The 25,215-nt window shown below is 43.7% G+C and overlaps 1 protein-coding gene and 1 long non-coding RNA gene across 20 annotated transcripts in view; one reads left to right on the plus strand and one right to left on the minus strand.

Annotated features, from left to right (window-relative positions):
* Positions 1-25,215, plus strand: part of LOC146348398 (uncharacterized) — a 62,421-nt gene that overhangs the window by 31,272 nt on the left and 5,934 nt on the right. For 5 of the 14 annotated variants that reach the window (XR_014790612.1, XR_014790624.1, XR_014790621.1 and 2 more), the window contains 6 exons: positions 7,744-7,876; positions 11,937-17,279; positions 17,926-18,433; positions 21,186-21,851; positions 23,571-23,711; positions 23,821-23,932. This is a non-coding gene — a long non-coding RNA (uncharacterized LOC146348398). Of the gene's footprint in view, positions 1-1,667; positions 1,759-7,743; positions 7,877-11,936; positions 17,280-17,925; positions 18,434-21,180; positions 21,852-23,570; positions 23,712-23,820; positions 23,933-25,215 lie in introns of all 14 variants that reach the window. The other 9 variants (XR_014790617.1, XR_014790616.1, XR_014790625.1 and 6 more) reach the window with 9 other exon arrangements.
* BAK1 (BCL2 antagonist/killer 1) overlaps positions 1-25,215 on the minus strand; it is a 62,729-nt gene that overhangs the window by 19,435 nt on the left and 18,079 nt on the right. For 2 of the 6 annotated variants that reach the window (XM_084852988.1, XM_084852983.1), the window contains one exon: positions 18,167-18,281. In XM_084852988.1, the coding sequence (XP_084709114.1) occupies positions 18,167-18,248 (82 nt within the window). In that variant the 5' untranslated portion in view covers positions 18,249-18,281. Of the gene's footprint in view, positions 1-18,166; positions 23,694-25,215 lie in introns of all 6 variants that reach the window. The other 4 variants (XM_084852987.1, XM_084852986.1, XM_084852985.1 and 1 more) reach the window with 4 other exon arrangements.

The raw sequence follows: 25,215 nt of genomic DNA on the forward strand, positions 1-25,215 counted from the left end.
ACTAGATCTCTCACAGCCTAATCTACTTCACCCACACCAGCTCTACGGTTTTCAGGATGCATGGTTTATACTCTGCTGTTAGTCAGGTGACAGATTAATTCCTTCTCACCAAATGCAGTTTCTTATCAAATCTACACACACCTTAAAAACATGAACATTAAAAGGTTTATACGTGATGGAAAATGATGACATTTATGACTCGGAAACTTAACTGTGGTACACATGCAACCACACACACACACACCCCTATCATCTGTGGCATCCAGCTAAGTGGCAAGATTTTTATTTTTATTTGTAAACCACAAAATCGACAAGCTTATCAAATATCCAGGAAAGTAACAATGTGGTTAAAAAAAATCTTAAATGCCACATCATGTGGTCGGACACTGTGTTGTTGGCTTCCAAAAACAGTTGCTTTCACACTATATTTTGAAATTTACGAGAGGTTAAAGGGGTCATTTTCAACTGGCATTTGGCTAATCAGTATCTGCATCACAGTATGAAGATGATGCCCTGGAAATGTTAAACACTTTTCACCTTTCACTGAAAGAATCCATTCATTCTCTGTCTCCCTCCCCACACCCTTTTCAGAGTCTGAACTCTTTTATGAGGTAGTAGTAATGGGGGACTTCAATTTCCCCAATTTGTTGGGAGACAAATTCTGCAAACCATGGCCCCTCCAAGAGATTCCTGACTTGTGTTGCTGATAGTTTTCTCCTACAGAAAGTAGAGGAAAGAACTACAGGATCAGCTATCCTTGACTTGATCCTAACCAACAGAGATGACTTAGTGGATAAAGTAGCAGTTACAGGAACTCTGGGGGAAACTGACCATGCTATATTTGAGTTCTTAAGGAAGCAAAAGCTGAGTGTAGCCAAACGCGTGCCCTGGATTTTAGGAAACCCAATTTTAATAAACTCAGAACAATGAACAGTAAGGTCCCATGGCAAGCGACGCCAATGAGAAAAGGAGTCCAAGACAGGTGGGAGTTTTTAAAAAAGGAAATACTAAAGGAACAATTACAAACAATTCCAACAAGAAAAAAAAGAGGAAGACAACAGAAGAGGCCAATATGGCTTCACAAAAAGCTTAGAGAAAACCTGAAAACAAAAAAGGACACATATAGGAAATAGAAGGAAGGCCTAGCTACAAAGGAAGAGTGCAGGCAGGTAGCACAAAATTGCAGGGATGGCGTCAGGAAGGCTAAAGCTGAGAATGAGCTGAGGTTAGCGAGGGATGCTAAAAGCAACAAAAAGGCTTTCTTCAGATAGATGCATAGTAAAAGACAGAGGAAAGAAATGATGGTTCAACTATTAAATAAGGAGGGCAAAATGATAACAGAGGACAAGGAAAAGGCAGAAGTGCTCAATTCCTGCTTTGGCTCAGTCTTCTCCTAAAAGAGGGTCTATGAGCCCCCTGGCAGAGGGGAAGTACAGGCTGAAGGGGCAGGATTGCAGCATGAGATCAATAGGCATATGGTCAAGGAACACCTAATTACTTTGAATGAGTTCAAATCTCCAGGGCCAGATGAACTGCATCCAACAATAATAAAGGAACTGGCACAAGAGCTCTCAGAACCACTGTCTATTCTCTTTGAGAAATCATGGAGGACGGGGGAAGTGCCAGATGACTGGAGGAGGGCTAATGTTGTTCCTGTCTTCAAAAAGGATAAAAAGAAGGAACCTGGGAACTACAGACCTGTCAGTCTGACATCAATCCCTGGGAAAATTCTGGAGCAGATGATAAAGCAATCCATTTGTAAGTACCTTGAAAACAATGCAGTGATTACTCGAAGCCAACATGGATTTGTCAAGAACAAATCCTGCCAGACAAATCTGATCTCATTTTTTGATCAGGTAACCTCCCTTGGGGACTGTTGGAATGCTGTGGACATAATATACCTCGACTTCAGCAAAGCTTTTGACAAAGTGCCCCATGAGCAAACTAGCTCAAAGTGGGCTAGATGAAACAACGATCCGGTGGATCCATAGTTGGCTACAGAATCGGACTCAAAGAGTGTTTATCAATGGGATCTTCTCAAACTGGGGAGAGGTAACGAGTGGGGTACCACAGAGCTCAGTCCTGGGCCCAGTGCTCTTCAACATTTTTATTAATGACTTGGAGGAGGAGGTGCAGGGAATGCTGATCAAACTTGCAGATGTCACAAAATTGGGTGGGATAGCTAATACTTTGGAAGACAGAAACAAAATTCAAAGTGATCTTGATAGGCTAGAGTGCTGGGCAGAAAACAACAGAATAACATTTAATAGGGATAAATGCCAAGTTCTGCACCTAGGACAAAGAAACCAAATGCACAGTTACAAGATGGGGGATACGTGGCTCAACAACACTACAAGCAAGAAGGATCTTGGAATTGTTGTAGATCACAAGCTGAATATGAGCCAACAATGTGATGTGGCTGCAAAAAGGCAAATGCTATTTTGGGCTGCATTAATAGAAGCATAGCTTCCAAATCCCAGGAAGTACTAGTTCCCCTCTACTCAGCACTGGTTAGGCCTCACCTGGAGTACTGTGTCCACTTCTGTGAACCATACTTTAAGAAGGATGCAGACAAGCTGGAGAGGGTTCAAAGGAGGGCAACAAAGATGATCAGGGGACTGGAACAAAGCCCTATGAAGAGAGACTGAAAGAACTGGGCATGTTTAGCCTTGAGAAGAGAAGACTGAGGGGAGATACGATAGCACTCTTCAAGTACTTGAAAGGCTGTCACAGAGAGGAAGGCCAGGATCTCTTCTCGATCACCCCAGAGTGCAGGACACGGAATCATGGGCTCAAGTTACAGGAAGCCAGATTCCGGCTGAACATCAGGAAAAACTTCCTGACTGTCAGAGCAATATGACAATGGAACCAATTCCCTAGGGAGGTGGTGGGCTCCCCCACACTGGAGGCATTCAAAAGGAGGCTGGACATCTGTCAGGGATGCTCTGACTTAGATTCCTGCACTGAGCAGGAGGCTGGACTTGACTGTCTTATAGGCCCCTTCCAACCCAACTATTTTATGATTCTATGAGGGGAAGCAGGCTGGACTGGAGGGTGCTCAGTGAAAGGGGACGTTCAGCACCAGCCTTCCACAACCTCATGCCCTCTAGATGTGTTTGATTACAGCTCCCATCATCCCAACCAGCATAACCACTGACCATGCTGGCTGTGGATGCTGGGAATTGTAGTCTAACACATCTGGATTGGTGAAGGCAGTTCACTAGATATATGGACAACTGTCTGATCAGTAAGATGTAGTGCATTCCACTCAATGGCCCCCATGATGCTGATATGCCATGGTGCCCATTTCAACAGGAAATCTGTGTGAATAAAACAAAATGGTCAATGTAAGATGTCACCTTGCTGCAAGACATAACTCCCCAGACCAAAATGGACAGGTGCGTGTTAAACACTTTCCAATACCACTGATGATGCTAACTGATACCAATACTGCATTTTAATGTAAAAACAACATCCCCAGGCATTGTTGCGGAAGCAAACACCAATACATGCTTTGCACAGGACCACTGAAAGGGTGGGGGAACCGCAACTGAAAAACAAAAGCAAACTGTTGACTCACATCAGTGTAGAATTCTGTTGCAAAAATTCTAACCTGCCCACAAGTTGTAAATAACAAAGTAAAAACATATCTGTTTTCTATGCTCACTAAAGTTTAACACCCAGGCCATCACTAAAAAAGAAAGAAAAGCAAACATTCTGTGTCCACATTATCATCTGGAACAAGGAACTCCCAGGACATCCTGGAAAACTAGCATCTGAGAATTCTCCAGCCCCAGCAGAGCAAAAAGCCAACCAGTTCTTGTGCTCCCTGAATCCTTCTGCTGCTATCGTGGAGGGCTGAGGGCTAAGGGCTAAACTGGATGTGACACTGAGTTCGTGTAATTAACATTCACTGGGGGAAAAAAGAGAAGTAGCAGCTGGCGGTGGGGGCAAACTACATCAGAAACACACCGGGGGGGGGGGCACACAAGTAGCAGGGGTTTAATCCTTCCCTTCCCATTGTGGTCCCAATGGAAATCCCCCTTGAAGCTGCTCTTTCAATCTCCTGAACTTTGCAGCTATCCATTACTTCTAGCCACCGAAAATTTATTATATAAAAGAGAGGTTTCTACCCATGCTCTTTACACATGTTCCAGAACAGAGACATAACTTCTTTGCAGTGATCTTGATGAAGAGTTGTTGCTATACCCCTCTTCAGACCAAACTATGCAGGCCATCTGGCCTGCTGAGCACTGTAAGTTCTTGCCAATACCAGGGTCCCTTTACAACTCCCCCCTTTTTAGCAGAAGTATTGGTTTGTATCTCATAGCTTGATGGCCAGTAGACATCAAACTATGAGATACAACTACACACAGATATATAGCTGCTGCAAATTTATGCAACAACACCTACAAAAGGTTAGATCTCTCAGTTCAAGAAATGTGCTTTTTCCAATGGGATAAAGGTCACCAGGAATTTCCAGTGTCTGTCTGTCTGTCTATTTATCTAAAAAAAAGATCTCTGGATAGAAATTCTCAGTTTTTCTTCTGGGTATGATTGCACGTGTATTTATTTAAATAGCTGTGTGTGTGTGTGTGTGTGTGTATGTATTTATTTATTTACATTGCTAAGGCTGCAGTCTGGCACTTGTCTGGTTTTACATCCAACTAAACTCAGTTAGGCTTACTTATTAGCACACGCATAGGATTGTGCTGCAAATCCACTAATGCTTAGGGTGGGCTACAACGTTAAACTAAATCTGTCAAATGGAAAAAGCCAAGCCTCTAGGTGACTTAGGGTACAATCCTATGCACGTTTAGACAGAAAACAGTCCTGCAACTCCCAGCATTCCTCAGCCAGGCATGTTGGCTGGGGAGTGCTGGGAGTTGTAGGACTTTTTGTCCTGCCTAAACATGCACAGGATTGTGCCCTAAAAAACTAAACCCAGGCTATTTATTTAAAACATTTGTATCCCGCGCTATATCATTAAGAGCTGTACAGATGCCAAGGTGGGGCTATACAAGGTAGGAAAGGTACAACTTGTATTCCCCCCGTCCCCCTTTCAGACAAAGTGAACATGGTGCAAACAAACTGACTGTTTGGGGAGGGGCAAAACTGACTCCTCCCAAGAAATTGGGGTTACCAGGGGCAAGGTGTGAAAGACGACACATATACCTACTTCTACCCTGCATCATGACAGGCAATGACGTATCTGGGACTTGCACACCAAGGAAACAAGCTGCTGGGAGCCAGGACTAGCTCCAGCTGCTGTGCTAAATGCACACACAGGGGGTGTAGGGCAGGGATGACATGGACCCCTGCTCCTACATTTTGTAATGCAAAAGCTGGTATACTTGCAGTCTTTTAACATGTGAAGTGGTTCTTCGGTTTCCTTGCACAAGCCATACCTGGAGTGCTAAAGAGGTTTACGGTGTTATCCATTACCTCTCCCTTATTTCCATCTTTTGGTACTCATAACATTCTATCCTCTACTGGCCACTCTGTGAAAGCCACGTGGCAAGGTCTGTGGGTCTCCTCTATTCTGTGCAATGCAGTGCCTAGAACAACACTAGAGTTTAATATAGAGCCCTACCAGTGCCTTAATCTCTCAGGCAAGAATACCCTCCATGCCGTGTCTCCTTCTGGCACTGAAGGATTGTAGCCAGATCCAAAACCATTCCTCCTCACCCACTTTCCCCAAGTTGCTTTCCTCCAGCAAATGCATCACCACCAAATAGAGATGAAATCTCCAACCAGATGCATTCCCCTTGGGTTCGCTTACTTAGGTGAAAACAAAGAGCCCTAAAACACACACACCGATTGCTTCTTCTCTCTACCCAGTGGCGAAAATGGTAGGAATGGACAGGCATGGGGTTCAGACAAACCAGTCCATCCATATCCATCACTCACTGAGCTTAGGACAGGTCTATATGGAACACAAATCCCCCTAGCGTCTTCTCCACACTGCTGCTATTAACATGTGGCATGCTCCTGGAAGTGGTATAGTGAATCCAGGGCTCACAGGGTCAAAGAACCAGGACCTCTTGATTACAGGAAGGATTATGTCACCTGCCACCCCTCTCAGACTTCTGTTTCCTCTGAGCGTAGCTGCAATCCTCACAGTAGCTGGTGGGGAAATTTATTTATTTGTACCCCACCTTTCCACCAAGAAAGTGGTGCTCAAGGCAGCTAACAATAAGAGAAACATTAAAAAAAAACTTAGCTAAAGACACTAATAAAACAAATACATCAGATATTCCCAGCTTTGTCTTGATTGGGTAATTAAGGCCCATTAGCTTTACAAAAGACATGTATAATATACACACACACATACCAGGAGAGATACACGGCTGCCTATATTTTTGGACTCTCGGTGGGGGCACTACTATGGGATTGCAATGATGAGCGCCTGCACTTCAAAATTTAGCACTACACTACTAGCTTCTGGATTGGGTGAACAGTGGCTTCAATCCCAGCATCATGCATCCCCGGCAGCAGCAGGAGCTGGTGTGCAGACTGCCTTCAAGATCAGGCCAATCCACACATCAAGTAGGTTACAACTCCAGTGCAGAGCTGCCACCTTGCACAGAGGTTTTTGGCCACTGCAAGGATGCTTTTCAGCAGCCTAGTATCACTACACGTTACCAGAATGACTTCTTCAGTGATGCAACTCCATGCAGGGCAGAGACAGATTTTACCTTCAGACACAGAGGGGAGAGACACAGCTGAAGTATGTGGATGTCTGAAGTATCCCTTATTTTTGGGTGCTATACAATGACATTCCTCAGCACGCTTTCTAGAGATAGTGCTCATATTCAGAAATATGGCCTCTTCTGCTTTGTATGCCTGCTTGAAGCTGTTTTGGTTGAATCCACCGGCGGCTCTCAGATGAAACTGTCTGTTTCCTCTCACGCTAATCTACCTGAATAGTAAATGGCTGACTCAGTGGCAAACACTGTCAAGTAAACACAGCACGGAACAACAATAAATGCCCTACATGCAGAAAACGAATGTTAGATTACATAACCTGAAAAACACTGAGCAAGACAGTATTTCAAGGAAGAGATGGCAGCCTTAAGAGTGACCAGGAAACAAACATGCTTTAGGCTTGGCTGTTTAGATAGAACTATGGATGGTTTATACAAGGCGGCAGGATAAACTCACTGGTTTTTTAAAAGGGATTGGTTAAAATAGGGAAGGTTTTGGCCGAACTATTGTGTGCTGCTAGCAAAACATTTAAAAACTTAACATTTTTAAGTCTGGCAATCATATAAACATGTTCTACTTTGTTTCTCCATTTTAACTTTTTAAAATAAACTTAAACATGAAAACTTGAATAAACTTTAAAATGTGCTCTAATGTACTGTTTTCCTGTTAGGCTACATCAACCTTCCCTCAAGCTGGAGCCCTCCAGATGTGTTAGCCTACAACATCCATAATGCCCAGCCAGAACAGACCATGTAGGGGATGATGGGAGTTGTAGTGCAGCACATTTAAACTCGTGTGTAATTTTTTTATTTTATTTTTAAGTTATAAAATTTAAAAGGCCCTATAAACATCCAAAGGCTACTGCAGGTTTCCCTAGTGCCCACCAGATGTTTTGGACTTCAATTCCCATCAGCCCCAGACAGCATGACAGGAATACTGGGATAGTCCAAAGGAAGACTGGGCTGCTGGATAGTAATATATTATTAAAGCCTAAACACGATGCAGCTTTTATCCTTTTGTCTTATCTCTAAAAAGGAACACGTGGGAAGAGACCCAATGAATGCAATTTCTATCTAGGGGAGACAGAGACTGGCGTACCTCCTCCCTACTATTGGAACGTCCAGCAACCTAACATGGAACCCAGCAGGATGTGCTGAAATTACAGCAGGTATTTCTCCATTTAATAGATATGCTCAAACCCTACAATGGTAGGGGCCCTTTCAGCATTAGATTCTGCGGCAAAAGACAACCCATATTTCTACAGACTGCTTAAAACACACCATCACTCCTACAAATGTTGAATTCATTCCTCAAGTGTTGATTCTTCTGCAGCCAAAATGATACCACCCATGCTGATACCAGGCCTGGGGGAAACCCATGCAGTGGTGTAGTGGTATCAGGGCTCGTAGGGACACAGCGCTGGCACTTTTTTTTATTAGCAGGGACACTGATGTCATCTGCCACCCCACCCCCCCGGATTTCTCTTTCCATCTGAGCTTAGCTGAAGTCCTCACAGTAGCTGGGGGAGTGTGTGTGTGTGTGTGTGTGTGTGTGTGTGAGAGAGAGAGAGAGAGAGAGAGAGAGAGAGAATGAATGAGAATACATTTTTCCAGCAACAATAGATTGGGCCGGTTCACATGATCACAGCAAAGGAAATAAGGCTAGTTTGTGTGGGGAGAGCCGGGGAGAGCAACCCTCAAATAACTCAACAACAGCCCATAGGTTACTTGAAGGTTGCTGCCCCCTCAAACAAGCCATGCTGCCCAGGTCTAGACAACCCAACAAGCTGCGCCAGCGAGGGTAATTAGGGAAATCTGATACGCACAGTCAGGTTAACAAACCACTGGGATCACCCAAACCAGGTCATTGTGAGCTACCCCAATTGTAATGCAAAGTATTTTGGGGTGGCTTGGTCTTGAATGGACAACTAAGGCCCAACAGCTTTACCAAAGTCCTGCTCCTGGTAGAGATGAAAACTGTTAGAACTGCTTTGTTGTTATGGATCAACTCAGCAGCCTGAAATTTTGGATTGTCCTTGGGCATGTGACTCTGGGGACTGTCACGATAAGTGCCTGCATTTCAGAATTCACCGCTTCACCCCAAGGTTTGCAGAAGTACAGACCCTTTTTTTTTTTAAAAGGAATCCCCCTGCCCCCCCACCCCCCATATCCCTATCTAGTATGAGAGGCAATATGCCTCTACCTGCCAATTGTTGGGAACAAGAACAGGAGGGTGCTGTTGCACTCCTTTTCTGCATGTGGGCTTCCCCAACACATCTGGATGGCCACCATGGGAACAGAGTGCTGGGCTAGATAGGGCTTTGGTCTGATCCAGCACAGCTGTTCTTACATTCCTAATGGGGACTGAGCATTCTCAGTAGCCACAGAATGCTGAGTCAGTTAGGAAAGGAAACTTCTGGGGGTGGGGGAAGAATAAGAACATCGGAAGCTGCTTTATACTGAGTCAGACCATGGGACTGTCTAGCCCAGTATTGTTGATACAGACTGGCAGTGGCCCTGCAAGGTTTTGGGCAGGAGTTTGCTGGCTGCAACGGGTGCAGAGGCGGGAGTAGCCTCAGCAGCTCAGGAGGCTTCAAAACAACACCACTGATCAGCTGGCAGGAGGGGCAAGAAAGGCTAAATGAGAGAGAAGACAAGGAGCGGAGAGGAGAAGATGGGGCGCTTCTTTCTCTGGGTCTCTACCTCCATTATCCTTTGTTTTTTCTCTCTCTCTCTCCTTTTCTTTCCTCCTCCTCTGAAAGAAATGAGCCACAGAGGACAGGGGAAGAGATACATACGGACAAAAATGGCATATCGTTGTCTGAAGAGATAATTTCCTGGTTCACACAAGAGAAGCTATTTTTAAAATAGCGAACTGTGGGGTCACCCTGAGCATGGTCATAACTTCCTCTTGTTTCTCAGCCTTGTTTTGGCTACCCAACCATCATAACTCAGCACCTGAATCAGCTAACAGTATATTAGTTCTGTTTATTTTGAATGCAGTCACCCCCTCTCTACTTTCCTTTATGTGGACTCTTAATAAAAAAGTATTTGGATACTGGGGAAGAGGCTAGTGCTTTATAGACTCAGAATCTGACTCACTCATGCACCTAACCTTCCCATCCATGTTCCAAGCTTTTAAGGAGGCCAGAATACGTCCTTGCCTGCGTCAGACTGGGAGACTAGCTGATAGCATCCCTCCCTCGCATTTTACACTTCTGTAGCTCTGAGGTCATTTCGACCTCTAATCAGGGAAAAATCAGAGTTGTTGGCAACTTGCTCAGAAGTAAAACACAGTTGGCTGCTTCTTAGCCTCTTCTCTCTTGAAAGGTGTGAGCGTGTGCTGGAACCACACTCAGCTGACTTAAGTTATCCATCAGCCTGGGGGAGGATCTCAGAATCCCCCCAAGCAGCAGCAAGAGCCAAGCAAACCACAAGCAGAAATGCAGAGCTGGGCAAGGCAAGGCAAGGCCTGGCAAGACGCCAAGAAACAGCTCACCTGCCTTGCAGGACGTCCCACTGCCTCATCTGTTGATCAGTGCATAGTTGGATGCACTGGATTATGGGCTAAGGGTCCAGAACTTTCCAGAAGTGAGGGTGGTATTTACTGGGCAAAACAGTGGTTCTCCAGGAGATGGGAAATAAACACCCACGATGTTTGGTTTGACAGTCATAAATAGTCATACTTTGCCACAGTAAAAAAGAAAAGAAAAAGACATGACCAAATATATCACATTTATATACTTGATCTCAGAAGTCTAATATTTCCGCCATTATTTTTCCGTTACACAGAAATGCACACTGAAGTGTGTTTGACAGAGTCATCAGTTGAGTTTTAAGAAAGTAGAATGTAATATATTCAATTCAGATTTCGTTTGGACAGAGCAATCACGTACTTACATTACATTGGGAGTGGAGATAAACTACTGCTATGCCAGAGGAACAATTACTGTATCCAATGCCCAACCCAGGGAGGGCAGGGAAACACAAGTAGAAAATACACACCTAAGAAGAGCCATGCTGGATCAGACCAAGGGTCCACCTAGTCCAGCATTCTGCTCACACAGTGGCCAACCAGATGCCAACAGGAAAGCCACAGGCAGGAGTTGAATGCAACAGCACCCTCCCGTCCATGTTCCCCAGCAATTGGTATACATAGGCACACTGCCTCTGATACTAGAGGTAGCGTATGGCCATTAATAGCCTTTTCCTCCAGGAATTTGTCTAACCCCCTTTTAAAACTATCCAAATTGATGGCCATCACTATATCTTTTGGTAGCGAATTCCATAGTTTGACAATGCGCTGTGTGAAGTACTTCCTTTTATCTGCCTGAATCTCCCTCCAGTCATCTTCATGGGATGACCCTGGGACAGACATGAGCCCACTGACCCTGGAAAGACTTCCGTAACCCACCAATCAGTGACTGAGCCAGCGACAACACCCACATGCTGCCCACACATGGAGAGAGCCAACCCGCTCACAATGATGTAAACATGCCCCCAGCACAAACACCTGCACCACGACACACAGTGTGATACCATTTTTAAACCAACTGGCTGTTGTTACATGTGAACACGACCAGAGACTCAACCCATGGTTTGTTCCTGGATTGTTTACGAAAGCGGATGCAAAGTAGAAGTGACAAGCACACAAGAGACAGCGCAGCTCTGACTACCTATGGGCATGTTTAACCCATAGTTAGTTGTTATGTGTGAATCAGGTCACTGAATGAAGCAAAGATCCAACCTGTCTTCATAAAGCACCAAGGTAAAGCAGCAGAGAAAGTTGCAAGACAAAGAGAGAGCAGCAGACAAAAAAATGACTTAAGTGGATAGTACTTAAAATTTAGTTTTGGTCATATATGGACTTATCAAGTACTAAATGTGACAGTACTTAAATTGGAAGATTAGAGATTAGAGAGACAGTCAGACAGAGATAGGATTAAACAAGACACTGAATTCTGTAAGAGACTGGTAGAAGTTATTTGCCCTGCCTAGATTCCTTTATTGTGAGTCCCTCAAGAACATAAAAATGAAGACTGGAAAAAAAGACACTTGCTTATGCACTTATTGTCTTCTACTAGCTACCAAGTATTTGTGAGTGTGAGAGATATCTAACTGCTGAACTGGAGGAAAGATTCAAATTTGTGGCTGGGTTTTTTCACATTCTACTACAGTTTACAGTGTAAATCACAAGCTCTAATAATAATTTCTTAACTTCCATTGCAGGCAGCGCTGTCAAATGAGGAAATCAATGAGTCAAAGATACATCTGATGTACTGGAATCGGAATCAAAAATATTTCGAAAGGGAAAGGAAGACTGCCAAAGTTCTTAACTGCAGCCATAAAATAATTTATGAAATTTGGCCAACCCTGGCATCAGTCACTCCGCATTAACAGCTGTTTATGCAGTTCATTTTAGTGTTCCCATATATAGCACCAATGGTTGTATGAACACCAATAGCCTTAGTTTTATGCTTTTTTCTTCTTACACAGTGGCTATATCTGTTTTCACAAACAGCAGTAACTCTTTTGCAGTGACAGATGTTAGTACAATCAGTGGAATTAACACTAAGAGTAATTAAGCCTTGCTGATTTGGTCCCTTTGGTATATGAACATCTTTGCTCATGAAAATGCTCACCCATGCACTACAGCATACATAATTACTGTTAATCACAGCTGTGCAGTTTGTATAAAACCATGGGTAGGAAACCTGGTGTCCTCTAGGCATTTTGGACTACAACTCCAATCTGCCCCAGCCAGCATGGGCAATGGTCTGGGTTATGGGAGTTGTAGTCCAAACCATCTGGGGGCTCCCAGTTGCCTACCCCTGGTATAAACTCTTCCAATAGGGGGTCAATACCACTGGTAATTCACCAACCATGTGGCCTAAGAGAAGGTGTGAGGCAGCTTTCCCCAGCCTGGTGCCTTCCGGTTGTGCTGGACTACAACTCCCATAATCCCCAGCCAGTCAGTTGGCACCAGTTTTGGAAAGGCGCAGGGAGCTCATGTCATCAGGACTTAAAGAGGCCACCCATGGCCTGAAACACACCTACTCTTTCATTATTTTGTCTTTTGTAACTTTTGGTTGTTTTAATATTACACGGCACTCCACTTTGAATGCCTTGGCAGAAAGGCAGCATGTACACGAATGAAATAAATAAATCGCTGCTATAACTACTTTTAAAGGTAATTTATGTAAATCTGAAGGGTAAGGGCCTCGTTTTGTATGTTTAAAGTGAAATCCTATTCATATCTACTCAGAAGTAAGTTATACTGAGTTCAAGAGGGCTTATTCCCAGGATTAGAATTGCAGTCTAAAAGTAATTCCTTTGGCAAATCTCCCAAGCATCCTAATCCTGGCATAATTTAACTAAACATTATAGAAGACAATGGTTATAGAATGCTACATGGTTTAAGTTCTTTTATTCAGAGATCATATATCTTCAGGAGTACTCCCATGAGGAATTCCCCTACGCTTCTATACAAAACACACTTCCATGGAATAGAATATACATTCTCGGTCATAATTGTATTTTATGGATACTTCTTCAATCATTATTTAGATACAATCACGCTGGTGTGAAGAGGGGAGGCTAGGGAAGGGCTGATCTGAGGTTTTTTATATATTTCAGACTTCAGCTTAGAAAATTTGTGTTTGTTTGTTTTTATGCAGTACTAAACACGATCAGAGTTTATTCCAGGTTGGCTGCCAAGTACTACTGAGATACAAATATATTATCCTGATTAACAACCCACCCTAGAATTGCAAAGCTGCAATGACTCATGTCAACAGTGAAACAGGTGAAAAGGTCACCTGTGGATAAAGGTTCACAGTACAGGTAAGTTTTAGCAATTAAATTGGGCTCTGCTTTTTTCCTTCACATGCCTGCAGCATAGCTCAGGGAAACTATACAGACCTTCCAAATATTAATCTCCTTAAATTATGCCCATCAAAACTGAAATAAATCAATTTGAATTCACTAGGGAACAAACTGGTGGCAAGGTATAGATTAAACAGCGACGTTTTGTTGATTAGAATTGGGAATATTCAAACACTCAGTGGGAGAACACTTCAGCCTCCCAGGACACTCTGGGCTGGTTTGCATGATTAGGGAGGGAAAATAAGCAACCCTAGAACAAGCCAGGGGTTCCGGGGTAGTTTATAAACCACCCCCACCACCCACCCTTGCCAGGTTTGAATGTCAGGACAAGCTGTACCTGGCGAGGGTAATTATAGAGGTACACAACCGCCATGCAGGGCAGGAAAATAAGCCACCATGGCTTATTTTCCCTCCCAGATTGTATGAACCCAGTCTCTGTTACTGACCTTAAAGTGGCCATGGTGGAACAAAGACACTTCAAAGAGAAACTGCTGTGATACTGCAGTGTTAGAATTGAACCTCCTGATGAATTGTATCTCCAGAGGTTTCAATTGGAATAAAGGTTTTTAAATCACATTACATGTGTTAATCGGCTTGGATAGTGCCAGGATGTTTGTGTTATCACCAACAACTATTTTGTGAATTGCTACTATTAATAACGTAATTGTCACTGTCAGTACTTTCTTCATTTATTTTCCCTCTGATGCCACTGTTTAGAATTCCACCCCCACCCCTGAACCATGTGTACTGCAGGTATACCTGAAACTTTGGATAACATTTCATGCATCTGATGAAGTGGGCTATAGTCCACAAAAGTTTATGCCATAATAAATCTGTTGGCCTTTAAGGTGCCACAGGACCCTTTGTTATAAGACTAATATGGTTACCTCTCTGGAAATTGGTTAGAACTGTACCACATGGCTGCAATTCTAGACATTTACCTGGGAGTAAGCCCCACTGATCACAATGGGACTTCTGACTGAGTAAACATGTATATGATTACTCTTTAACCCAAATTACACCTCTTGAAATTATTCTGACTTTGGCTCAGAGAAAAGGCAGAGGTCACATGATGTTGCACAGAACAATCACATTTCTGTATGCAGTGAGAATTATTGTCTCCCAGTCAAAATTGGGAAGGTTAATAAAAAAACAAAACAAACAAGTGGTATGGACATAATGAACTGGGGAAAAAACCCTTTCATTTAGGTCATTTTAATTTTTTTACACACATATACAAAAGCTGATATAGTTTCAATTTATTGAGGCTATTGTCAATAGACTATATAGTATTTTTTTTAGAAGGGCAACTGAGGAAGACATTGGTCAAAACATTTTCAGCATTTTTAATGAAGTTCCATTTTGGGCACTTCAGTTATATTAAATTGATTCATTATATTGGACAAACATCAAATTTCTTTTTGGAGGTATAGTATGATGGCTATGACAGCCACAGTATGCAAATTCCAGTAAATTCGTCATATATTGTGAGTATAGTTATACACTGACTTGACTGAAAATTGTTTCTCTACATCAGAGGTGTTGAACCTCAAGCCTGTGGGCCAAATCTGGCTCTCCAGGGTTCCTACCACTGATGGTTTGGTGGTTTCCAGGCTTTTGTGCAGGTCTTTTTCCCCTTCTAAAAGGTTGAAATGCCTCCCCTAAGGCTTAGTGATTGGCTGTATGAGCTTTAAACGAACACATGCTGGTATTCAGGCCCTGCTCCTTTTGCTCCACCCACCACTAGAATGTGGCCCCAGAGAGTTCTGAAAAGGAATTCGGCCCTCCAGCCTAAGAGAGGTTCCCCACCCCAAAACTACATGATGTTGTTATATTGTAAACATTAAACAGGGCTCTGTTGGAAGTGTCTAAGTGGGGGACTGCTTGGGAGCCCTCAGGCACAGTCCTCTGACCTTCCCAAAGGAAAGAGTCATTTTTCTCCCACTCTCAGAATATTAGAAACTGGGATCATCCAAAGAAGCTAAGCGGTGAGAGATTCAGGATAGATAAAAAGAAACATTTCTTCACACAGCACATAGCGAATTCTATAGTTTGACTAACGCAGGATGTAGTGATGGCCACCAATTCAGACAGTTGAATTAAAAGGAGATTAGACAAATTAATGGAGGTTAAGACTGCAATCCTACACAGGCTTACTTCAAAGTCCCACTGAACTCAATGGGGCTTACTTCTGAGTAGACATGTGTAGGATTGCACTGCACGGCTACCAAGGGCTACTAGTCATGATGGCTATAGACAAGCATCTTCCTCTGAGTAACAGTTGCTGGGGAGCAACAGCAGGAGAGGGCTATTGCCCTTGTGTCCTACTGATGGGCTTCCCACAGGTATCTGGCTGGCCTTGGTCTGCTCCAACAAGGGTCATTGTATGTCCTTATAAGATCAGGATAGATTAAATGAATGAACATCACCAGCATTGTAGCAAGTGCCCACAAGTCATTGTTATGTTGCATTTTTCTCCTATGTACAATATGCAATATCTATTCAGACCAGAGCCAAGAACCATTGTGCTCCAGTAGACAGAGAACATGTAGTTCTCTGTACCTACTGCACGTAGTAGGTACAATGGATATATAGCATTCCCTCATAACTGAGGAGGCCTACACAGATAGACAGCACAGGGTCAGAATAGCCAGTCAGTGATTAAGAGCTTGAGCTGAAGGTTCTGGGTTCAAATTTTAGGCCTCAGAGGCCTTAAACAAGTTGGATCCAGGGACTCATCTCTAATACTGGCCTGCCTTGTTATAAGGATAACTGAATGCTCTGAGGCCTTAGGAAAAGCACCACACATTATTTTTATTATTATTATTTTATTCAACACCTCCTGCAGAGAACTGGGCGGCCCGAGAAAAGTCCTTGGCCTCCATTCCCAATTTGTAACATGGACATACTCATGAGTATGCCACAAAGTGCTTTTAAAATGATCAGTACATTCTACACTCAACATTAAAAAAACTAAGATCATGGCATCTGGTCCCATCACGTCCTGGCATATAGAAGGGGAAGAAATGGAAGCAGTGACAGATTTTATTTTCTTGGGCTCCAAGATCACCGCAGATGGTGACTGTGGCCATGAAATTAAAAGATGCTTGCTCCTTAGGAGGAAAACTATGGCAAACCTAGACAGCATAGTAAGAAGCAGAGACATCACCTTGCCGACAAAGGTCCGTCTAATCAAAGCTATGGTTTTCCCAGTAATAATGTATGGCTGTGAGAGCTGGACTATAAGGAAGGCTGAGCGCCGAAGAATTGATGCTTTCGAACTGTGGTGCTGGAGAAGACTCTTACGAGACCCCCGGACTGCAAGGAGGTCAAATCAGTCAATCCTAAAGGAAATCAACCCTGAGTGCTCATTGGAAGGGCAGATACTGAAACTGAAGCTCAAATATTTTGGCCACCTAATATGAAGAGAAAAGTCACTGGAAAAGACCCTGATGCTGGGAAAGATTGAAGGCAAAAGGAGAAGGGGACAGCAGAGGATGAGATGGCTAGATAGCATCACCGATGCAATGAATATGAACTTCAGCACACCCCTGGAGAGAGTAGAGGACAGGAAGACCTGGCGTGCTATGGTCCATGGGGTCACAAAGAGTAGGACACGACTTAACGACTGAACAACAATAACAACATTCTAGCTGAGCCATCAACTCACTAGGTGGCCTTGGGCAGGTAACCCTCCCTCTGCCTCAGGTTCCCCTGCTGTAAAACAGGAATTACAATGATCTAGTGCTGCCAAGAAAATGTTAGAAAGGCACCCCAGTCCAGAGTCCTACAAGTCTATGAACATTATGTATATGTAGCATGAACAGACTTCCCTGCTCTCTTCACTTAAGTGTGGCTGGGAAGAGAGATGTGCAGAGTGGTTTTAGAGATGGGGGCTGGATTTGCCCAAAGCCCACACATGGAAAGGAGTTACCTATTTATTTTAAAAATTGATAAAAGTGTCCTTCATCCACAAAGGATCCCAGGGCAGCGTACATCAACTTATAAAAACAAATACAATATAAACAACAACAAAACACAATACGAGGCATAAGAATTCAGCCAGCAAACAAAACAACCCCCCAAAACATTTAGGATGCAATCCTATGCATGTTTAGACAGAAAAAAAAGCCCAGGGAATGCTGGGAATTGTAGGGCTTTTTTTCTGTCTAAACATGCATAGGACAGCACCCTTAAAGTTTAAGATGTATACATGAATGCCACAGATAACAGTTTCAAATAAGTCCCAAATCCTGTAGCTAGTCCTCTAAGTAAGTTCCTTCTTCTTAAGTGAACGGTTATTTTTTCTTTTATCTGTCCCTCTCTCTCCCAGGGGTTAAATAATAACAGGAAAGCAACCCAACTCAGAGCGCAATCCTAGACGTGTCTACTCAAGAATGGAGCTTACTCCCAAATACAGCCAAAATCATTCAATAAACGTGTCCTCACCATTCCATTAGTAACAGCTATTGATATGACTGGCTTGAAAAACTTTGCAAGGTCCTTTTCAAAGGGACAAATCCCATTCTTCACTGCGATAACAATCAAAGCAAACACGGAGGTCCAGATTGTACCTGATGCTCTTTCGGGAGATGATCCGCGTCTCTCTGTCCTCCCCCTGCTGTCGGCTGGATCCCCGCCATTCCCCGAGGCCATGCTGGAGTGGAGTTTGGCGAGAGCAGCGTTAATCTGCAAATGGTGAAGAAACAGAAAAGCCGGTCTGCAACTGTGAGACTCAAGCGTGCGAACCAACCGCAGATGCGACGTATACGCAACCCGCGCCCTCTGAGCAACTTCAGCCGCTTCCTCTTCCCTTAAGAGCCTTTTAGCTCCACCTCTCCGTACGTAATATGACTCTTGCTTTTCTTACTCACCCTCCTGTCAGTACCCTTCCTGTCGACTCATAAAATATCCTGGCCCCTCCTCTTCGATCGCTCCCCAAACTTTGTTCCTTAACCTCTTAACTTTCGGCAACACTATTATCATTGGAAAAATGAGATTCCACTAAAGTGCTGTAAAACACCCCCCCCCGCGCGCGCGCGCACAAACACACACAAGAGTCTGGATGATTTTGCACATGCAACAAATAACATCTTTATAAGATTTGACTGCAATTGCTAAACACCGGTTCCCCTGGTGCAGTTCCAGCCTGACTGTAGATGGAGAGTTTTGTTGGCACAATAGCAAACTGATTCAAAGAAGCCAAAAGTCTTCATCATAGTTACTTACCTTTAATTAAGCTCTTAGAACCCTCGATTTGGTCTGTCATAATATTATGGGACACTCAAAGCATGCAGCAACAAGCCTTTTGAAAAGCAAATCAAGAACCACAGATTCATAGGGAAACCTACAATGCTTTTGAGATTGATAGGTTGTTGTGTTTTTTTTAAAAAAAATCATAATTCAGATTTCCATAAAGGAAAGAATAGTTGAAACCTAGCATGAAGACACAGTGCTTTAAACAGAAAAAGTTCATAATAAAATGATAGAAAGCAATTGTTTCTATAGTGTTAAATGTTAAAACACAAGGTAAAATAACAGAGGGAGCAATCCTATGGCCGCTAGTCAGCAGCTAGACGGCCATAGGATATGTGGTTTTCCAGGAACCAACCTTGGAGCACCAACCTTCCCCTCCTTCTGCACTGCCTCGCAGGCAGTGCCGAACAGCCCCGCGCTCTGTGCTCGGAGGGGGAATGTGGAGCGGCCAAAACGGGGCATTCTGGGGGGTGATCCGGGGCGGGGAAGGCAGAAATGCCAGTACGACATATCCTCTGTATTGTCTGGCAGCCTCCTCCCCTGCTCTGCCTTCCTGCAGCTACACAGCCGAAATCGCTGTGTAGCTGCAAATGCAGGGCAGGAGAAGTGCGGAGGGAACGATCCCCTCCATGCTTCTCCTGCCCTGCATTGGATAGGCGGTCACCTCTGAGTTTGGAGGTGGCCGCCTATCCCCATAGGATTGCACCCTAAGGGTGCAATCCTATGCATGTTCAGACAGAAAAAAGAAGTCCTACAGCTCCCAGCATTCCCCAGCCAGCCATGTTGGTTGCGGAATGCTGGGAGTTGTAGGACTTCTTTTTTTCTGACTAAACATGCATAGGATTGCACCCTAAAATGTTTTGGTGCCACCAAAATATAGACATTTGCATTATATAAATCACCATCATCATCTGTATATCAAACAATAAGCAAAAGCACTAAGCTGTCCTAAAATATTCCAGTCAAAAACTAAACCTTTGCTATATTAATTTAAAAACAGAAGGTTTCCTCAACATTTTGGTCACAATCACTGATGCAGATAAAGCTGACATAAGGGCCTACAGAGGGATTATGGGCTACAATGTCAAATTGTCAACTGCATTTCAAGTACTTCGGTATCCTTCGGTGACTTAAACACAACAGATAGTAGTCTCATGCTCCCAGGACTGAGATGTCTGATGCCAGATTCCAATCAAGTAACACAATGCTGGAATCATTACATAGCTGCAGCCCTACACATTAATCTGTGTCTATCTCATCCCATCACATCTTTTATCTCATTTAAACCAATACACACAATAAGCAAACTAGAAACAAAATATGCAGGTTAATTTACATATATCAAATTCTTTTCAAAAGATATCCACTATTTAATTACTGCCAGTAACTGCTAAATTCAACATTAAACATGTTCTTCTTCTCCGATCCTCTTTTAAAATTCAATACAGAATGCTCTGTTGTCAAGGAAATGTGTTATCCCCAAGACCTCTGTCATTTTCCCATAACAACCAACATAACCAGCATAGCCCTTGCTGGCCCTTATTCGTCTGATACTAAGCTCCGCTTTGCACATATACTTTAAATGCAGGGAGCGCATGCCATGCATCCCCCAACCACTGAAGGTTCCTCACACAAACCACGTTTGTTTTTATGAAAGCCTTGAAGATCCCCAGTTCAAAGCAGCAAAGCAATTTCTATACTGTCAGTAAATACCAACATATGTGATATCTTCTGTTGCCTGAGTGTCCAGATAGGAAGAACCTGGGGAAAGGGAAATAAACGATGCCGGCACCAGTACTGTCTACAACAGGTGTGCAGAACCTCGGGCACAGGGGCCCAATCTGGCCTTCCAGGGATCCCCAGGACACCATGTCCGCTTGCCCTGGCCCCACCTCCTTTCCCCCAACCATCAGTTGTTTGGTGGCTTCCCAGCTTTTGTGCACCTTTTCTCCATTCTAAAAGGTTGCAGTGCCTTTCCTAGGGCTTAATTATTGGCAGTAAGAACTTTACGCTAAAATATGCTGGTATCTTGGGAGGGGGGTTGCCCTCCCCCACCGTGTGTGCGCCTGCCTCCCTCCCTCCCTCCCTCTTGAGGATAGCAATTCATGCATCTGATCAAGTGGACCGCATAATTTTGGGGATTTGAGCAGCATCCATTTTGAGTCACCCATCTGAGCCAAATCCTGTCAGAAAGACATGACAGCCTCGCCTTGGGAGCAAACAGGAGAAAAGCTGCATGGTGTCCAGAGCAACATTCAAGAGCACGCACTTGTAGAGGGGCAGCAGTAGAAGACTTCCCCCCACTGCCTCACCTCTCTTTTCTACTTGCCAGCACAGCAAGGGGGAAGATCCTTTATTCTGTTAGCTCCAATGCAGCAAGAACCGCAGCACACCCCAGATAATAACATGGAAAAGGTAAGGAACCCACATTTTGGAAGTTGCAAGTTCTAATCTTGGGTCTGCCACAAACTCACTGGACAGCCTTAGGAACGTCAGAGCCACAGACTCTTCATCTGTAAAATAGGGATGATAATACAGGCCTACCTTACAGGGTTGTTATAAGGACTACTGAATGCAATGAGAACTTAAGAAAAGCACTAAACATATATTATTACTATTGCCATTATTATTATTATTATTTTATTTTATTCAACAATCTCTACTGGGCACTGAGTAGCCTGAGAAAAGTCATCCTCTATTCCTGTGCCCAATCTGTAACATGGTCGTATTAATGGGCACTCTCATGAGAGTTTCTGCATCATATTTAGCATAAAGATGCCACTGCTCAATACGCAAGAGAAAACTGCTCTAATTAACATGGTTAAACTTTGGCTGCCTTATCCTAGGACCACTTATGGTTGCCAACTCAACAGAAAAAAAAACTAGAGCTGTGCGCAGATGGCCTCTCAAAATTCTCCACCTTATTTGTGGGCAGAGAAATTTGCAAGATGATTTCACCGAATTTCTCCAGGGGAAGGAGAAATTCTCAACGGTTTCTCACAGGTAGGGCTCCGCATTGGGCTTTTAGCACAGCTTCCTTCGTTTTTGGTAAGGGTTTTATGGTTTTTCGTGCTGCAGAAGCATCAATTGCGTTGGCAGGCTGGCCCCATTTTGCATCCACCACAATGTGGGGGTGGGGAGCAGTGTTGTGTCCAGCTCCAGGGATGAGGTGCAGTTGTGCTTTGCCAAAATCTGTCCTCCAATTTCCAGAAAGTTTTCTTCCCCCATGAAATGTTTCTTCCATTGTTCTGCCTCATTCTCAGGCTAGTCCATAATTCATGTTGAATTTCTTCTGGTGGTGTTTTTGAGCTGACCTAATCACAGCTAGCCTCCCAGGCTGCCCGCAGTTCCTGATCTGAAAAAACCCTAAGGGAGGAATTAGCTCCTGATGCCTTCTACTGGGCTTCAGCTGAAGTGTTGGGAGCTGAGGCGGCTACAGGCTGCCAAAGAGATGACTGTACAGTGAAAGACAGGGCACTTGTGCTCATTCCTCTGCCACCTCCTCTGCTGACCTTCTGGGTAAGCCCCAGAAACCCAAACCCAAACCCAACCCTTGGGAATGTCTCCGAAATTTCTTCAGTACTGAATTTCTTTTCGGAAGCAATTTCTCTTCTATCAAATTGAATGAGAATGGTCGGAAAAAAATGTGGGATGCATTTTTGGTACAGCACTAAAAAAACCCAGCCAGGCCTGCTCCATTAACAGCAACTTGATACACAGGAATTAGGAAATGAAGTGTTTCAAAACACAAGTGAGAAACTGCAACTCCGGCCCATCATTCCCAGTCCGCATGGCCAAGCACATCTACAGGGCACCAGATGGGGAGACAAGGTTAGAGCATTGTACTGGGCCTGGGGAGACTCGGTTTCAAATGTCCACTCAGCCATGAAGCTGACTGGATGACCTTCTGCCAGTGATTATCTCACAGCTTAACCTACCTCACTGGGTTGTTGTGAGGATAAAATTGGGAGAGAACCATGTACACCAGCTGCAGCTCCTTTGAAGAAAGTAAGAATTTAACACAATACAAAAAATACAGTAATTGGGAGAGCGAAGGTTTACTTCATACAAGACTTTCATGGAAGCTGTTTTGGTGGAGGAAACTGTGTGAATCCCATGTGGATGGTACCATTGACAATGGATTCTTGCCAAGGCCAGTAAAATAAACAGATGATGCCCTAGAAGCATGCCATTTTCTACAAGGATGCGACTTCCATATAGGAAACTTCAGCTTGTGTGAAGCAGCACACAACCAAATAAAACTGGTGGTGTTCAATAATGCCTGTTCAATAATGCCTATATACAATGTGCTTGTATATGAGCCTCTAGTTGTCTTGAGCTTGGTCTGACAAACCAAACCTTCAGATTGTCTAAGGGCGTAAGTCTGAAAGTATTTGGGCTCACATAGCTCCATCAGTCTCTTTGGGAATAGTCTGGAGTAGTAGCTTGAGAAGTGCTAATGGCTGTGTGCAAGCAATAGCCACACATCCATTAACAAGATCCTGAGAATGAGGTAAAAAGGTGTCCCCATCCAGTTGTGTCTGACTCTAGGGTGTGGTGCTCATCTCCAATTCTAAGCCGAAGAGCCAGCGCTGTCCGAAGACGCTTCCGTGGTCATGTGGCCGGCATGACTGAACACCGAGGTGCACGGAATGCTGTTACCTTTCCCGCCGAGGCAGTACCTATTTATCTACTTGCAATTTCTTGCTTTCGAACTGCTAGGTTGGCAGGAGCTGGAACTGAAGACGGGAGCTCACTCCGACACGCAGCACTTGGGTCTCGAACTGCTGTCCTGCTGACCTTCCAGTCTGCAATTCAGCGTCTTAACCACTAAGCCACCGCGGCCTGAGAATGAAGAGGAAGGTAAAAAACAAAAAGCAGTTCCTTAGCAATGGTCCCAAATGTTTTGTTCAGTTTGGGTTCTGCATAGAGCGACAGGCACTAACTGCAGCTTGTGTTTGTACCTCTCCAGCCAAAGCTCCAAGACAAACCAAATTTAAGAATGATGACCCATTTTTCCTATGCAGACATCAAGCCTCATTACTGAAACCAATCTGGGGGGAAAGCACACAAAATGGTTAACCGTGAGTATCTGCATAATAACTGGGACAGTGTTAACTCCATTCTGAAAAGCCCACAATTGTCAACAGTGGTTTTAAAAAAAGCCACAGAGTAAGGGAAGTGATCTCTTGTATAAGACCAATTAATGTTCAAAATGCCAGAAGCACAAGCATTTGGACTGGATACAGTTCTTTGGGGGTAGGTGCTTTGAGCAAAATCAGAACTAATTTACTTGCTATGTTAGGCTGGAATAAGAGGTAGCCACTTTCTCTCTCTGGCAAGATTCCCATGGATGGCAAGGAGAAACTCAGCAGGAGCAAAGTTTCCACAGCATTGAGATGAAATGATGGGAAATGCTTGACCTGTTGGATTTCCACCTAGCATGCAGTTGTACAAGGACCCCTATCTAGCAAGGTCAAAGGTGGCATCCTGAACCCTGTGCCAATTAAATTGTTCCTCGAACAAAGAGAAGCAATTGCTCAATAAGACTAAAACAAATGAATCAGATGACAAGCTGGTCTGGTCTTGTTGGAGGGATTAAGTTATACCTGCCTCCTCTGCACCCCAGGAATAAGGTACCAAATAAGGCAAGAATGAGAAAATACACTTCAGTAAAGAGTTAAAAAAAAAAAAAAGATAGATTACCTAAGGACAAGGAAAGTACAAACTCCATTTTTCAACAAACAATACTGATGCATAGAATCAATTATTGGCTATGGTGGAATTAAGACTGAGGTAGCTTTAACTGCTGAGCAACAGGCAGAAATTCAAGAGATACAGACTTCCCTATTATAGCATCCCTGTGCCAAGAAAGGCTGCACCTGGTCAACTGGTTTGTCATGAAGTTTTTAAAGGCACAGAATTCCTGTCAGGAAGACAAACAAAACTGAATTGCTCAGTGCATGCTTCCTGGAACGTCTGTTTATTTGTGCACACAAAGATGGGGTAAAGAGGACAATGTAGTGAATTATAGACCTGTTAGCTTGACCTTATTATCAAACAATCTGTAGAGGAAAATGGGGAATCATCAGCATGTAGATGAAGTGATTAAACCCTGCCATGCCAAATTGCTGCAGCAATCGATTAAGTGAGTAAGAAAACTGCAAAAAACATAATGAACTTTGATTTCTGCGATGTCTGATTAGTTTCCGTGTGACATCTTGGTCCAATTCATACAACCTGTTGAAGTGGTAATTTATCAGTTGATATAATGTGCCTCTATTAAAGGGCTTTATGTTTTCATGACGACGAATGCAATTATCAAGTTCATTAATTTCTTTTCTGATGGCCGTTTTGTTCAATTGTG

The sequence above is a fragment of the Heloderma suspectum genome, chromosome 4 (assembly GCF_057233095.1).
Source record: "Heloderma suspectum isolate Gila_16-S chromosome 4, 16-S_ref, whole genome shotgun sequence".
Lineage (NCBI taxonomy): Eukaryota > Metazoa > Chordata > Lepidosauria > Squamata > Helodermatidae > Heloderma > Heloderma suspectum.